Here is a 17,428-nt window from a genome sequence, read left to right as displayed (position 1 = left end):
CTGCTGCCTTTATTTGCAGTCTCTTCGAGGAAAACGAAGGAAGTGGAAATATGAAATTAAGACTGTACGAAAAATGACGGGGAATTTCACCGTCTTTCCAAGGAACTGTGGTCTTGTGAAGACCGTTTTTTCAGTTATTTTCGAATGTCTCGCGAACAGTTGGAAACGTTATACAGGTTCATTTTACCCAAAATTTCAAAAATCGAAGCGAGCTAGAGAAAGCCCATAGGTTCAGAGAAAACACTTCTCAATTTGTTTGAGGCAAGCACATTATTTATGATTTTTAATTGATTCTTCTGTTCTTACTTGGTAGAACATTACTAATGGTAGAACATTATTTATGGCGGATACATTTTTATTTCGTTGCTTGGTAGAACATCATTTGTGGTAGAAACCTATTAATTTGTTTTATTATTTACTGTAAGTATATATTCTCAAAACTAGTAATAATCATAAAGCATAGAACTACACAAATAAAAATAAAATGAAAAATATTGTCAACACTGTTTACAAACAAGTGTGAGTTACAGGTCAATCGTCAGTCGTCAACACTGAAACAAAACTTCTGCCTTCTCTGGTGCTAGAAAAGTCATTGGAAGATTTCCCTTGTTCAAAAATTGCAATGACGACTTCATTTTACGGTATAGAATCAGCACTCTATTGTGACATCACTGAGCTGGGTGATGCAAGACAGTGGGGAGTAGACGCGGTGGATCCACAGTCCACAGATACTTAATGAATGTAAATGTGGTCCGTAGTAGGCTTAATGCGATGTTTATTTAACCGTGCGATTAGCTAATTCCGACTAAGCGTCATCGTCAAGCACCTGCAAAACCAACATGGTAAAGCATTACATTGTCTGCATACGTCGCCAAGCATGTTATTTTGAAATAACTCTTAATTACAAATAAAAAGCAGTCACATTCCATCATTTTACGAAAGGATCCATACTACAGTGACATCTTTTAAGATCGTATTCTGAACTTTGCTCTATGTACAACGACATGGTAACTGACGGCAGCTGGCAATTTGTTGTCACAGTTACGTATTCATCCAAAGACTTTAAGACTCTCAATAGCACATATCATAGGCACGTTACGTATATTACTAGCGTGTCGGACTTAGTTGATGTCATGTTTGAAAATAGTCAGCGACCAAAGAATACATTAAGGGCATACAAATGGACATACAATATTGTACACAGTACACTGGAATTTTGTACATTCTTCATATATATTTTTGTTAATATGATATTTAAAATAATTTAGTTTGTCCGGTGATGTGCCATATACTCTATACAATATTTTATGTCAAACTGTGTGTCCTTAATGTATTCTTTGGTCGCTGACTGTTCTTATACATGACATCAACTAAATCTGGCACGCCAGCAATGTATGTAACGTGCGTATGATATGTTCCATCGAGAGTCTTTTAAAGTCTTTGGATGGATATGTATCTGTTACAAAAAATTACCAGCTGCTGTCAGGTATCATGTTGTTGTACATAGATGAAGTTCAGAATACGATCTTAAAAGGTGTCACTTTAGTGTAGATCCGCTCGCAAAATGATGGAATATGGCTGCTTTTATTTGTAATTAAGAGTGATTCTCAAATGAATTTAAGTACAAATGTTACAAACCTAAGTAAGAAATTTGTATAGTAATGTTTTATCTTAATGTGCGATGTGTAAAGTGTTATTTATACATGGACATGTATGCAGACAGTGTAGTGCTTTTCCATGTTGCTTTTACAGCGTAACACCCCACCCGTCACTTATCTGGTTTTGATGTGTGTTCACCCCAGGTAATTGACTAACAGATCAACAGAGAGTGCAAAACTGCCGCAATGTCGGATAACGCAAAGAAAGTAATAAGGCCCTGTGACTCCTGATTGAACTGCAGTGGCAGTGTTGACTTTAATTGGTTCGGAATTGATCCCTTTTAATTAAAAAGGGGTGCACATTGATGTTATATTCAGCTATTGAACACCAGATGCAAATGTTGAACATAAAACTAATTAAGAACATGACTTGGGATTTCAACTGCTTAATTGAAAACAGATGCAGTCGATTAGCACAGATTTATTTTAACTCACGACCTTCAATCATCACATTACATGACTCTCCGAACGGGCAGTGGTAATAAATTGCGTTTGCATGGAGTAAAGTGCGATAAATCAAAAATAATTCCCATCGACTCACCCAAGCATAATGCGAAGTGCGAGAAGAATTCTACAGTATACGGTCGATGAAACCCTCGTGGAAACTTTGCTGACGTGATCCAACAAATTACTCAGTGGCCGGAGCGGGCGCAATATCAACGAATTCAGCATGGTGGAGCGTTGTTGTTGTGCGGACGTCGGCGGACCTCGTGGTGCTGCAAGGCTGTGCTCGTCTGTTCACTCCTAGCTATCTTGCTCAGTACATAGCTGAACCAAAACTTCCTATCTCCAAGCTCAATCGTTCCATTTGCTAAGTCCTAAACTACAGAGATGCTCACTCTTTCTCAGGCAAGCTGAGTAAAGAACGCCACGTCTGCACTCAAGGCAAGCTGGGAATGGAAGACCACTATGGAGACTTCTCACAGTCTGCTCTTTGCCTCGGTTTCCTCTCCAGCAAAATGACTTACGCCAATTGCAGCACAAGTCACGTTAATTATGCGTCGCTTCCCAGCGCTGACCAATGCCTGCTCTGGGAAGTGAACAAATTCCCGCAAAATTTCCCTTCCTTTCAACTTCTGCTATTTAGCTCCTCGCAGGCCACCCATCAAGGTTAGCGTCTGCACAAACACCAATTTTTCCGGAATTCTGACTCCCAGGAGAGTACTTCAAATTCCTTGGTCCTACGTTTCCATCGGAGGCCGGCGTATTTCATTCTGTCACTCTTCACCTGATTTACTTCAGACTCTGTGGACCGTGAATTCAGCGTGAAGTTTCTATAGTCACGAACATGCATATTTTGACCTCTGTTGACCGCTCCACCGTAGCTTTGCGCGACTTTCTCGCATGTTTCACTGAAAACGGGACGACGGATATTTATCAACAGGTGTACAAGTTCTCCGTCTGCTTCCCGGTACACCAGCATGGGTTCAACCACCCACTCACTCTCACTCATCTTAAGGCAGCTGGAGGCCGCGTCCCGTTGCCGATTTCTCAGAGCTTGAGCCGCCCTAAGCTGCCTATTGTTGCTTCCCTTCGCCGCTCCTCCGCGGCCACGGTCAATTCTGAGTACTTCCCTGGGATAAACTAGCCTCCAGTAAATTGACGCGTTTCCACAAAGTTTTTCATGTCGTGTGAATTACTTTAAAGCCATCACCCGACATTAATTATTTCAACACATCCATACTATACCCTCTACAAAATGCATTGCGCCTTGTCAGTCATTTTTGTTCAGCCCTACTGTTTGCTCTACGTGAGTTAGGTGTTCTTTAATGACTACATGTAAGGGGCATAGTTCTTGCTATCTTACAACAGGTGCCTGACAATGACGCTTAATCGAAATTAGCTAATCGCATGATTAAATAAACATCACGTTACAGCCTTCTATGGATCATATTTGTGTTTATTATTATGAAGACCACAACAACAACAACAAGACATGGTGGTGTTTCATCGTTTAGTATCGCAAGTTTAGCCTCTCCAGATACTGTGCCAGCTGCATTTGAAATGAGTTTGTGTTCTGTGGTGTCATTGTAGGACACGACTCGTGCGCTGTTCGTCAAAAGGCCGCCAGCTCGAACGTCGGTATCTGCGGACCCCGAGGGGTAGCGGCAGCAAGGCAATAAACACAGATCAGGTGTCACATCTCGCCTCTCCGGGAAGATTACACGACACTAGCGCCCCCTCCGGTGCTGGCATAAATGAGCCGACGACTGCTTTCAGGGGCCAGTTCATCAGCGCAGATCGTCTCCTCAGTTCGACAGATCAGGTCCACAGGAGAGCGGCTGCCGACTTCACAGGCCACAGCAAAAAAGAGGTTTACTGCACAGTTGACAGAAGACTTAATTCAGAGATTGGAAATGTTTGTTAAGTTGTACATGACTGCTTCTCAAAAGATATGTTTTGATTACTCAGTTATAGCACTCTTCAGGGATACATGCCGACGTCGCTAGCTGAAGATGCAGAGATAAAGTAAATGAGGATACTGAAAGGGCAATACAGTACGCAAAAGAGGATAAAAATCTAATGGTCATGGGGAACTGGAATGCAGTTGTAGGGGAAGGAGGAGAAGAGAGGTTACAGAAGAATAAGAGCTTGGGGCGAGGAATGAGAGAGGAGAATGATTAATTGACTTTTGTAATAATAATACATGGAAGAACCCTGGAGATACTAGAAGATATCAGATAGATCATATAATGGTAAGACAGAGATTTAGGAACCAGGTTTTAAATTGTAAGACATTTCCAGGGGCAGATGTGGACTCTGACCACAATCTATTGGTTATGAACTGTAGATTAAAACTGAAGAAACTGCAAAAAGGCGGGAATTTGAGGAGATGGGACCTGGATAAACTGAAAGAACCAGAGGTTGTAGAGAGTTTCAGGAAGAGCATAAAGGAACAATTGACAAGAATGGGGGAAAGAAATACAGTAGAAGAAGAATGGATAGCTTTGAGGGATGAAGAGGTGAAGGCAGCAGAGGATCAAGTAGGTAAAAAGACGAGGGCTAGTACAAATCCTTGGGTAACAGAAGAAATACTGAATATAATTGATGAAAGGAGAAAATATAAAAATGCAGTAAATGAAGCAGACAAAAAGGAATACAAACGTCTCTAAAATGAGATCGACAGGAAGTGCAAAATGGCTAAGCAGGCATGGCTAGAGGGCAAATGTAAGGATGTAGAAGCTTACCTCACTAGGGGTAAGATAGATACTGCCTACAGGAAAATTAAAGACACCTTTGGAGAAAAGAGAACCACTTGTATGAGTATCAAGGGCTCAGATGGAAACCCAGTTCTAAGCAAAGAAGGGAAAGCAGAAAGGTGGAAGGAGTATATAGAGGGACTATACAAGGGCGATGTTCTTGAGGACAATATTATGGAAATGGAAGAGGATGTAGATGAAGATGAAATGGGAGATATGATACTGCGTAAAGAATTTGATAGAGCACTGAAAGACCTAAGTCGAAACAAGGCCCCGGGAGTAGACAACATTCCGTTAGAACTACTGACAGCCTTGGGAGAGCCAGTCCTGACAAAACTCTACCATCTGGCGAGCAAACTGTGTGAGACAGGCGAAATACCCTCAGACTTCAAGAAGAATATAATAATTCCAATCCCAAAGAAAGCAGGCGTTGACAGATGTGAAAATTACCGAACTGCCAGTTTAATAAGTCACGGCTGCAAAATACTAACAGGAATTCTGTACAGAAGAATGGAAAAACTGTTAGTAGTCGACCTCGGGGAAGATCAGTTTGGATTCCGTAGAAATATGGGAACACGTGAGGCAATACTGACCCTACGACTTATCTTAGAAGCTAGATTAAGAAAAGGCAAACCTACGTTTCTAGCATTTGTAGACTTAGAGAAAGCTTTTGACAATGTTGACTGGAATAATCTCTTTTAAATTCTGAAGGTGGCAGGGGTAAAATACGGGGAGCGAAAGGCTATTTTCAATTTGTACAGAAACCAGATCAGTTATAAGAGTCGAGGGGCATGAAAGGGAAGCAGTGGTTGGCAAGGTAGTGAGACAGGATTGTAGCCTCTCCCCGATGTTATTCAATCTGTATGTTGAGCAAGCAGTAAAGGAAACAAAAGAAAAATTCGGAGTAGGTATTAAAATCCATGGAGAAGAAATAAAAACTTTAAGGTTCGCCGATGACATTGTAATTCTGTCAGAGACAGCAGAGGGCTTGGAAGAGCGGTTGAACGGAATGGACAGTGTCTTGAAGGGAGGATATAAGACGAACATCAACAAAAGCAAAACGAGGATAATGGAATGTAGTCGAATTAAGTCGGGCGATGCTGAGGGAATTAGATTAGGAAATGAGACACTTAAAGTAGTAAAGGAGTTTTGCTATTTGGGGAACAAAGTAACTGATGATGGTCGAAGTAGAGAGGATATAAAATGTAGACTGGCAATGGCAAGGAAAGCGTTTCTGAAGAAGAGAAATTTGTTAACGTCGAGTATAGATTTAAATGTCAGGAAGTCGTTTCTAAAAGTATTTGTATGGAGTGTAGCCATGTATGGAAGTGAAACATGGATGATAAATAGTTTGGACAAGAAGAGAATAGAAGCTTTCGATGTGTGGTGCTACAGAAGAATGCTGAAGATTAGACGGATAGATCAGATAACTAATGAGGAGGTATTGAATAGAACTGGGGAGAAGAGGAGCTTGTGGCACAACTTGACAAGAAGAAGGGATCGGTTGGTAGGACATGTTCTGAGGCATCAAGGGATCACCAATTTAGTTCAAATGGCTCTGAGCACTATGGGACTTAACATCTGAGGTCATCAGTCCCCTAGAACTTAGAACTACTTAAACCTAACTAACCTAAGGACATCGCACACATCCATGCCCAAGGCAGGATTCGAACCTGCGATCGTAGCAGTCGCGCGGTTCCGGACTGAAGCGCCTAGAACCGCTTGGCCACCGGGGCCGGCCACCAATTTAGTATTGGAGTGCAGCGTGGAGGGTAAAAATAGTAGAGGGAGACTAAGAGATGAATACACTAAACAGATTCAGAAGGATGTAGGCAGCAGTACGTATTGGGAGATGAAGAAGCTTGCACAGAATAGAGTAGCATGGAGAGCTGCATCAAACCAGTCTCAGGACTGAAGACCACAACAACAACAACAATAAATTTCAGCTAGTAACAGTACATGCTCTGTTCAAGAATCACAATAGGAGGAGGTATACTTTAAAAAGGCCGGATGATAAGGGAAGATTTCAGTTACCTTACATTATGGTGAAAGACCTGAGTCGAAACAAGGCCCCGGGAGTAGACAACATTCCATTAGAACTACTGATGGCCTTGGGAGAGCCAGTCATGACTAAACTCTACCATCTGGTGAGCAAGATGTATGAGACAGGCGAAATACCCACAGACTTCAAGAAGAATATAATAATTCCAATCCCAAAGAAAGCAGGTGTTGACAGATGTGAAAATTACAGAACTATCAGTTTAATAAGTCACAGCTGCAAAATACTAACGCGAATTCTTTACAGACGAATGGAAAAACTGGTAGAAGCGGACCTCGGGGAAGATCAGTTTGGGTTCCGTAGAAATGTTGGAACACGTGAGGCAATACTAACCTTACGACTTATCTTAGAAGAAAGATTAAGAAAAGGCAAACCTACGTTTCTAGCACTTGCAGACTTAGAGAAAGCTTTTGACAACGTTAACTGGAATACTCTCTTTCAAATTCTGAAGGTGGCAGGGGTATAGTACAGGGAGCGAAAGGCTATTTACAATTTGTATAGAAACCAGATGGCAGTTATAAGAGTCGAGGGGCATGAAAGGGAAGCAGTGGTTGGGAAAGGAGTGAGACAGGGTTGTAGCCTCTCCCCGATGTTATTCAATCTGTATATTGAGCAAGCAGTAAAGGAAACAAAAGAAAAATTCGGAGTAGGTATTAAAATTCATGGAGAAGAAGTAAAAACTTTAAGGTTCGCCGATGACATTGTAATTCTGTCAGAGACAGCAAAGGACTTGGAAGAGCAGTTGAACGGAATGGACAGTGTCTTGAAAGGAGGATATAAGATGAACACCAACAAAAGCAAAACGAGGATAATGGAATGTAGTCAAATTAAATCGGGTGATGCTGAGGGGATTAGATTAGGAAATGAGACACTTAAAGTAGTAAAGGAGTTTTGCTATTTAGGGAGTAAAATAACTGATGATGGTTGAAGTAGAGAGGATATAAAATGTAGACTGGCAATGGCAAGGAAATCGTTTCTGAAGAAGAGAAATTTGTTAACATCGAGTATAGATTTAAGTGTCAGGAAGTCGTTTCTAAAAGTATTTGTATGGAGTGTACCCATGTATGGAAGTGAAACATGGACAATAAATAGTTTGGACAAGAAGAGACTATAAGCTTTCGAAATGTGGTGCTACAGAAGATTGCTGAAGATTAGATGGGTAGATCACATAACTCATGAGGAGGTATTGAACAGAATTGGAGAGAAGAGGAGTTTGTGGCACAACTTGACGAGAAGAAGGGATCGGTTGGTAGGACATGTTTTGAGGCATCAAGGGATCAGAAATTTAGCATTCGAGGGCAGCGTGGAGGGTAAAAATCGTAGAGGGAACCAAGAGATCAATACACTAAGCAGATTCAGAAGAATGTAGGTTGCAGTAGGTACTGGGAGATGAAGAAGCTTGCACAGGATAGAGTAGCATGGAGAGCTGCATCAAACCAGTCTCAGGACTGAAGACCACAACAACAACAACATTATGGTGAGACAGAAATTCCGAAATCCAATACTGGATTGCCCGCATCTCGTGGTCGTGCGGTAGCGTTCTCGCTTCCCACGCCCGGGTTCCCGGGTTCGATTCCCGGCGGGGTCAGGGATTTCTCTGCCTCGTGATGGCTGGGTGTTGTGTGATGTCCTTAGGTTAGTTAGGTTTAAGTAGTTCTAAGTTCTAGGGGACTGATGAGCATAGATGTTAAGTCCCATAGTGCTCAGAGCCATTCGATACTGGATTGTAAGGCGTACCTAGGAGTAGTTACAGATTCAGACCACAATTTGGTAGTAATGAAGAGTAGGCTGAAGTTCAAAACATTAGTCAGGGAGAATCAATACGCCTAGCAGTGGGTTACGGAAGTACTAAGGAATGACGAGATATGTTTCAAGTTCTCTAAGGCTGTAGATACAGCAATAACGAATAGTCCAGTAACCAGTACAGTTGAAGAGGAATGGAGATCTCTGAAAAGGGCAATCACAGTAGCTGGAAAGAAAAACGTAGGTACAAAGGATGTAACTACAAAGAAACCATGGGTAACAGAAGAAATACTTCAGCTGATAGATGAAATAAGGAAATAAAAAAATATTGAGAGAAATTTGGGGATACGGAAATACAAGCCGCTGAGGAATGAAATAAATAGGAAGTGCAGGAAAACTAAGACGAAATGGCTGCATGACAAATGTGAAGAAATCGAAAAAGAATTGACTGTCGCAACGTCTGACTCAGCGTACAGGAAAGTCAAAATAACATTCAGTGAAATTGGAAGCAAGTGTGGTAACATTAAGAGTGCAACGGGAATTCCACTGTCAAATGCATAGGAGAGAGCGGATAGGCGGAAAGAGTACATTGAAGGCCTCTATGAGGGTGAAGATTTGTCTGATGTGATGGAAAAAGAAACAGGAATAGATTTAGAAGTGACAGGGGATACAGTATTAGAATCAGAATTTAAGAATCATTGGAGCACTTAAGATCAAATAAGGGGGAAGGGATAGTTAATATTCCATCAGAATTTCTGAAATCAATGGGAGAAGCGGCAACAAAACGGCTATTCACGTTGGTGTGTAGAATGTATGAGTCTGGCAACAAACCACCTGACTTTCGGAAAAATATCATCCACTCGATTTTGAAGACTGCAAGAGTTGACAAGTGCGACAGCTATCGCACAACAGCTCATACATCCACTTTACTGACAAGAATGATATACAGAAGAATGTAAAAGAAAACTGAGGACGTGTTGGATCAGTTCGATTTTAGGAAAGGCAATTTTGTCATTGCGGTTGTTAATGGAAGCAAGACTAAAGAAAATTCAAGACACGTTCGTAGAATCTGTCAACCTGGAAAAAGCGTTCGAGAATGTAAAATGGTGCAAGGTGTTCGAAATTCTGAGAAAAATAGGGGTAAGCTATACCGAGAGACAGTAATATACAGTATATACAAGAGCCAAGAGGGAATAATAAGAGTGGACGACAAAGAACGAAGTTTTCGGATTAAAAAGGGCGTAGGACAGGGCTGTGGTCTTTCGTCCCTACTGTCCCATCTGAACATCGAAGAAGCAGTGATGGAAATAAAAGAAAGATTCAAGACTGGAATTAAAATTCCATGTGAAAGGATGTCAATGATACGATTCGCTGATGACATTGCTATCCTCAGTGAAAGTGAAGAAGAATTATATGATCTGTTGAATAGAATGAACGCGCTAATGAGTGCAGAATATGGACCTAGAATAAATCGAATAAAGACGAAAGTAATGAGAAGTAGCAGAAATGAGAACAGCGAGAAACTGAACATCAGGATTGGTGCTTACGAAGTAGATGAAGTTAAGGAATTCTGCTACCTAGGCAATAAAATAACCAATGACGGACGGAGCAAGGAGAACATCAAAAGCAGACTACCACTGGCAAAAAGGGCATTCCTGGCGATGAGAAGTCTACTAGTACCAAACATAGGCCTTAATTTGAGGAAGTAATTTCCGTGAATGTACGTTTGGAGCACAGCATTGTATGGTAGTGAAACACGGTATGAGGAAAAAACAACAGAGAAGGGAATCGAAGCATTTGAGATGTGATGCTACAGACTAACGTTGAATATGAGGTGGACTGATAAGGTAAGGAATGAGGAGGTTCTGTGCCGAATCGGAGACGAAAGGAATATATGGAAAACACTGACAAGGAGAAGGGATAGGATGACATTGTGACGGTAACACCGACCACCTTAAACGGAAATCGATGCTAACGTTATACCTCTGCGAGGAATTCTGAAAAGTTGTGACCGTGAGATAACCTAATGGAAACAGAACAATCAAACTGAAATTCGTTTCCGAAACACCCCAGCTCTGGGTATAAGAAACAGTAAAGAGGTGGGTCAGGCACAGACGTTTTCCCAGCACGAAAGCAAGTTGCAACGTTACATATTAAAATCGGTCACCAGCCTAATTAGGCATTCTTGTGTCAAGCGGTATAATAAAGCAGAAGGCAGTGCTAAGGATAACTCAACCTTCCTTGAAACACGCACTACACTCTTTCTTTATATCTGTTCACACTACAACACAGAGACAGCAAACAGTAACATATGCCTCTCAACAACGCGTACCTTAAATGAACTAGATGCAGCAGTTTATAGAGCCAATCACTGACGACCCTTTGTGTCCGCACTGTGCAGTCATCGATTCGCCTGACATGTGCTGTGGCAGGCAGCTTCTGGGATCTTGTACAACGTATGCTGGCGCTCCTGTTGTGACGACAGCCAGAGTGTATCAGGCCCGACGAACTCCCACACCCAGATACCGCTTACTTTCCCACTGCCAGAACGAACGCCTTCAACCGGCTAAAGGGCATGGTGCTGTATTAGAATTTGCAAGCTGCGCCCGAAAACGCTCTGGACTTGTGGGTCCACCTGACGACGACTCATGAGGCGTTCCACCATCATGCATTGTACCGCACAGGGCTATCGAAATATTTAGGCGCATTATTCGAGGATACTCCTGCCCATTGGGGCGTTCTGAGCACTAGAAGGCACACTTGACAATGATTCACTGCACAAGATTGATACTCAGAGACAACGGTTTAGAGGAAGTCTCCCTTACATTCGTTTGGTAAGCCGTCTTGGCCTGGTGACTTGCTCGGGGCACCGCGTGCCGAGTCCGCTGTTAAGTCTTCAGCAGTTATGGGAGCCAGCAGGGCGTCGTCCTGGGCCTCTACTCTGGGGTCAGGCAGACCGCACAGGATGTCTTCGTACTCGCGAACAGTCTGTGGGTCCTCAGTGTAAAAAGACCTATAATGCTGGACGAACGCCGCAGCGATGGCACACTGCGAGTCGACGCGCCCACCCTCTACTGCGTCTCCTGCTGTTGTAAAGTGGCGCCTGCTGTGGCGTCTCTCTCTGATGACGTGATATACGGATGCCATTTCGGTGGGGATGGTATACTGCACCATCTCCCTGACTCGGGCCCCTTCAAGCCGTGAGACGGAGAAGGCGTGCTTTGAGACGATTAACCGCTGTCTGCCGTTCACGTGATGGCGGCAGTGTCATGAGTTCCCTCAGCGCAGTGTAATAAAATTCCGACGTCGCCCGACGCCAGCGCGCTGTCACGGCCATATTCTATGAGTGTCCGTCGGTGGGCTGGATTAGCGCGGTCGAGCTACCAATGTAAGGTGGGAGGATGTGCAATGCAAACTCCGAAGGCAGCGGTCCCACGTAGCAGCGATCCCCCGCCTACATGCGTCCTCGTACAAATAGGAACCGTTCAGCGTCCATGGACCACGGCTGCGGTATGTGAGCTGTCGGGGGAGTGTGACCGAGCAGATGTATGCCATATGGTCTGTGAAGGCTGTCGGCCACAGTTCCGCGTCCCTTCTTCATCTACATACATACTCCGCAATCCACCATACGGTGCGTGGCGGAGGGTACCTCGTACCACAACTAGCATCTCCTGTTCTACTCCCAAACAGAACGAGGGAAAAATGACTGCCTATATGCCTCTGTACGAGCCCTAATCTCTCTTATCTTATCTTTGTGGTCTTTCCGCGAAATATAAGTTGGCGGCAGTAAAATTGTACTGCAATCAACCTCAAATGCTGGTTCTCTAAATTTCCTCAGTAGCGATTCACGAAAAGAACGCCTCCTTCCGTCTAGAGACTCCCACCCGAGTTCCTAAACCATTCCCGTAACACTCGCGTGATGATCAAACCTACTAGTAACAAATCTAGCAACCCACCTCTGAATTGCTTCTATGTCCTCCCTCAATCCGACCTGATAGGGATCCCAAACGCACGAGCAGTACTCAAGAATAGGTCGTGTTAGTGTTTTATAAGAGGTCTCCTTTATAGATGAACCACATCTTCCTAAAATTCTACCAATGAACCGAAGACGACTATCCGCCTTCCCAACAACTGCCATTACATGCTTGTCCCACTTCATATCGCTCTGCAATGTTACGCCCAAATATCTATTCATCTGCATTAATTTACATTAATCTATATTTAGAGTTAGCTGCCATTCTTTACACCAATCACAAATCCTGTCCAAGTCATCTTGTATCCTCCTACAGTCACTCAACGACGACACCTTCTCGTACACCACAGCATCATCAGCAAACAGCCACAGATTGCTATCCACGCAATCCAAAAGATCATTTATGTAGATAGAAAACAACAGCGGACTTACCACACTTCCCTAGGGCACTCTAGATGATACCCTCACCGCCGATGAACACTCACCATCGAGGACAACGTACTGGGTTCTATTACTTGAGAAGTCTTCGAGCCAATCACATACTTGGGAACCAATCCCATATGCTCGTAACTTAGTTAGGAGTCTGCAGTGGGGCACCGAGTCAAACGCTTTCCAGAAGTCAAGGAATATGGCATCCGTCTGATACCCTTCATACATGGTTCGCAAGATATCATGTGAAAAAAGGGCGAGTTGCGTTTCGCAGGAGCGATGCTTTCTAAAGCCGTGCTGATACATGGACAGCAACTTCTCTGTCTCAAGGAAGTTCATTATATTCGAACTGAGAATATGTTCGAGAATCCTGCAACAAACCGATGTTAAGGATATTGGTTTGTAATTTTGAGGACCCTTCTTATATACAGGCGTCACCTGCGCTTTTTTCCAGTCGCTCGGGACTTTACGTTGGGCAAGAGATTTGCGATAAATGCAAGCTAAGTAAGGAGCCAATGCAGTAGAGTACTCTCTGTAAAACCGAATTTGAATCCCACCAGGACCTGGCGGTTTATTTATTTTCAACCCATTCAGTTGCTTCACAACCCCAGGGATCTCTATCACTAGGTGCTCCATACGGGAATCTGTACGACACTCAAACGGAGGTATGTTTGTGCGATCCTCCTGCGTGAAAGATTTCTCAAATGCTAAATTTAAAATTTGAGCTTTCGTTTTGTTGTCTTCCGTTGCCAGGCCAGACTGATCAGTGGGTGACTGGATGGAATCCTTTGACCCGCTTACCGTCTTTACGTAAGACCAGAATTTCCTTGGGTTTTCAGCAAGATCTTTTGCTAAGGTATGACGCTGGTAGTGGTTGAATGCTTCGCGCATCGCTCTTTTTACAGCAGCACGAATCTCTACTAACTTTTGCCTGTCCTCATTCTCCCGATCTTTCTTGCACCGCAACTGGCTTTGCTTCCTGAACATTCTCCGAATTGCGCTGTTAAACATCTGAGGTCATCAGTCTCCTAGACTTAGAACTACTTAAACCTAACTAACGTAAGGACATCACACACATCCATACCCGAGGCAGGATTCGAACCTGCGACCGTAGCGGCCGCGCTGTTCCAAACTGAAGCGCCTACTACCGCTCGGCCACAAATGCCATCTGTGCTCCATCACCTGATCTTTTCCCTGAGGAGCTTCAGCCATGGAAACGTCTGGGCTGGGTGAGGGCATCGTCCTGTCCATGGTGTAGGATGCCTGCTTTCGGGCGGTGCTGATAGATTCCGTTGGCAACGACGCGTCAGAGACGGCGTCGGCAGCGTGCTCACTGTCTCCGCCCTGTTGGTCGTCTTCCGTCGAGAGGCGGCGTTTCTTATGAACGCTTCGGCGACCGTTGTTTCCTCGTCCGTGCGTCCGCTCCCTTCGAAGGGCTGGGATCAGAATCTTCGGCGATGCGGCCGGCGTCCGGTAGCGACGCCTCTGGTGCGGCGACAGTGGTGGTGGTGGTTGCGGGCGTGGTGTCTTTCAAGGGCGTCTCGTCGTGCTGCGTCGCAGCCACGGCGTCGTCGGCGACTGAGCTCGCAGGCGCATTGGACTGCAGCATGGGGGCTGCAATCTGTGCACACCGGCCGCACCGTTCCCACGTACGTAAGCGGTAATGCGGTAATGCGGTTGGCACAGCTGTCTGTACTAGTTCCGCACGTGCCACCTGGAGAAGGCGGCGCTGGAGGCAGTTGGATCGGACGTGGCCCTCCTGTGCGTAGCCGCCACACGTCCCCGGCTGTCCCTGATAAATAATGATGGCTCGCCAGCCTTCGATGAACAAGTACGACAGCACGTGTTTGAGGAGTTCGATCCGTACCTGTCGGACGTCGTTGAGCACGCGACAGGTTTCAAAGTTGTTCCACTTCTCTTCCGTGTGGCTTAGGACCGTTCCATATGGCCGCAACGTGTCAGTAACGGGCGCTACCGGGACTTCGATCGGCAGTTCGGATATGCGCTGGAAATACAGAAGCGTCCCATCTTACCCGTCGGCTTTGACCCATGACGTCACAAATGTAGCGGAAACGACTATAAACGACAATTCCAATATGGCGGATATAAAAACATCGCATACGTATTATCCAATATGGCGGATATAAAAACATCGCATACGTATTATAAATACTGAAATACACAAGTTTCACAAAAAGCCTAATGACTCTAACGGGACAAGCGTGGGAAATTGGGGGTTTTTGGGTGGGGACAAACTAAATATACACAAATGTAGCCACCGACCGCCATACAAAACCACGCAAAACAACGAAATAAATCAACATCACAAAACTGACCAAATACCAAAAAACACATTCCTATCCAGAATCGGACACTTCCCTTGACCTATGTAGCTCAACAGAACCTACCGATCACATCCTCCAATACAAAAAAAAAAAAAAACGAACACTTCCCTTACACCTACATACATCTACAACAGCTCTCAATCACATAAATTACGATCGAACACTTCCGTTGACCTATATAGCTCAACAGAACCTACCGATCACATCCCCCAACACCAACCTAAAAAACCAACACTTCCCTTACACCTACATACATCTACAACAGCTCCCAATCACATAAATTACGATCGAACAAAGATAATAACAAACAAGTGGCCCCCCGCCAAAAAAAAAACCTCCCAACCTAACCTCGTATTCAGGGCTACGCTACAGATCAATGTGTAGGTCCCTAACGTCACGGGTCAACCAAATACACTCAATAACAAACTCACCCGACATACAGCAATGAGCATTAAATTAAAACAAACGAAAACCATGAACACACCACCAGAGAGCACCACAAACAAAAACAAGACTAAACTCCGCGCCGTAATGACGTCACACACCACAACACGCTTACGTCACGGGTCAAAGCAGACGAGTAAGATCGGAGGTTTCTGTTGACCCGCGCACCGTGCGCACACCCACACCCGCGTTGTCCATGGTTACCGTGGTTACCGTCAGATTGGCCAAAGCGGTAGCCGATGTTGGAACGTCGCACTAGGTTGTTCCTAGATAGACTATACTGGAAGTGATAGATACGTGTATGCCTATCAGCTCGAGGGGATCGACATGGATGTCGTCTCTCGGAAACGGTTCGATTTCATACGCCTTTGGACGTGCGTAGGAATCGTCGAACGTGAGTTTCACCGTCGACTGGCCGTAAGAGAACCCCATATCTACTGAGAGCACTAAATTACAACAGCGAACGCAGTACCTCTCGCAGCGTGTAAACAGACACGTGCAGAGCTCTGCTCAGCGCACCCCGCGTCCGAGCAAAGCCTTCTAGATACGAGGTCTACGCACAGCAGCCATATTGGCACGTGACGTCACAAACTGTTGGCCATCTTATCTTTAGTCTGTAGTCCTGTTGGCGTGTATGTTGTGTTGAAAGTGTGTGCCACGTGAAAGTGATATACACTAGTATTTCATACAGTATTCGCCTACCGTTCTTCGAAGTATGGGATACAAGTGTTGCGTTCCCTTTTGCCAGGGAAATTATAAATCCCAAAAAGGCATGAAAGTGCACATGTTTCGATTTCCCAAATGTGCGAAGTTGAGAAATCGCTGGATTGCAGCTATTCCCAGACAGGAATTTGTGTCTACGCATCATTCAATGCCCGCGTCTCGTGGTCGTGCGGTAGCGTTCTCGTTTCCCACGCCCAGGTTCCCGGGTTCGATTCCCGGTGGGGTCAGGGATTTTCTCTGCCTCGTGATGGCTGGGTGTTGTGTGCTGTCCTTAGGTTAGTTAGGTTTAAGTAGTTCTAAGTTCTAGGGGACTTATGACCACAGCAGTTGAGTTCCATAGTGCTCAGAGCCATTTGAACCATCATTCAATGGTAAGTAAATGACAAAAAATTTATAGCGTGTTATTTGTTTCCATTGCACCACATTTGCCAATTGTTTTTAAAAGCAGTTATGTATCATGTGCCAGTATGATTTGTTTCTTAATTCTGGACCATTGCTGCGAGGTTAATACGAAGCTGGCTGTGAAATGTCTCTCATATTTGCAACTATTGTCACACAGAATATTTATATTAGTTAGTGCGGCTCGAAAATGTTTAGTATTCCTTATCATTCCAACCAGATTATTGAGTTTCCAGTACTTTTATTTGGAAGAGATACAGAATGATTTTGTTCAGTTTTACATATACAGCTATTCGGAAATAATTTCAATTTGGGTAAACTACCTTAGAAAATTGCTTTAATGATTTCAGTGTTCGACAGATTAAGCAGTATAGAAAGCAGAATTTCGATGTAAGTGCATTGTGATTAAATTAACAGCACTCTGTGACACGAATTTCAGTCAAGGATATAGGAGA

General features: G+C 44.1%; 1 protein-coding gene across 1 annotated transcript in view; it reads right to left on the bottom strand.

Moving 5' to 3' along the window:
* Positions 1-11,807, bottom strand: part of LOC124545932 — a 270,734-nt gene extending 258,927 nt beyond the window's left edge. The window contains exon 1 of the mRNA XM_047124892.1: positions 11,486-11,807. Coding sequence (XP_046980848.1) covers positions 11,486-11,807 — 322 coding nt within the window. The remainder of the gene's footprint in view (positions 1-11,485) is intronic.
* Positions 11,808-17,428: the final 5,621 nt, after the last annotated feature.

Source organism: Schistocerca americana, chromosome 8 (genome assembly GCF_021461395.2).
Source record: "Schistocerca americana isolate TAMUIC-IGC-003095 chromosome 8, iqSchAmer2.1, whole genome shotgun sequence".
Classification (NCBI taxonomy): domain Eukaryota; kingdom Metazoa; phylum Arthropoda; class Insecta; order Orthoptera; family Acrididae; genus Schistocerca; species Schistocerca americana.
This window is presented reverse-complemented; position numbering and strand designations above follow the sequence as displayed.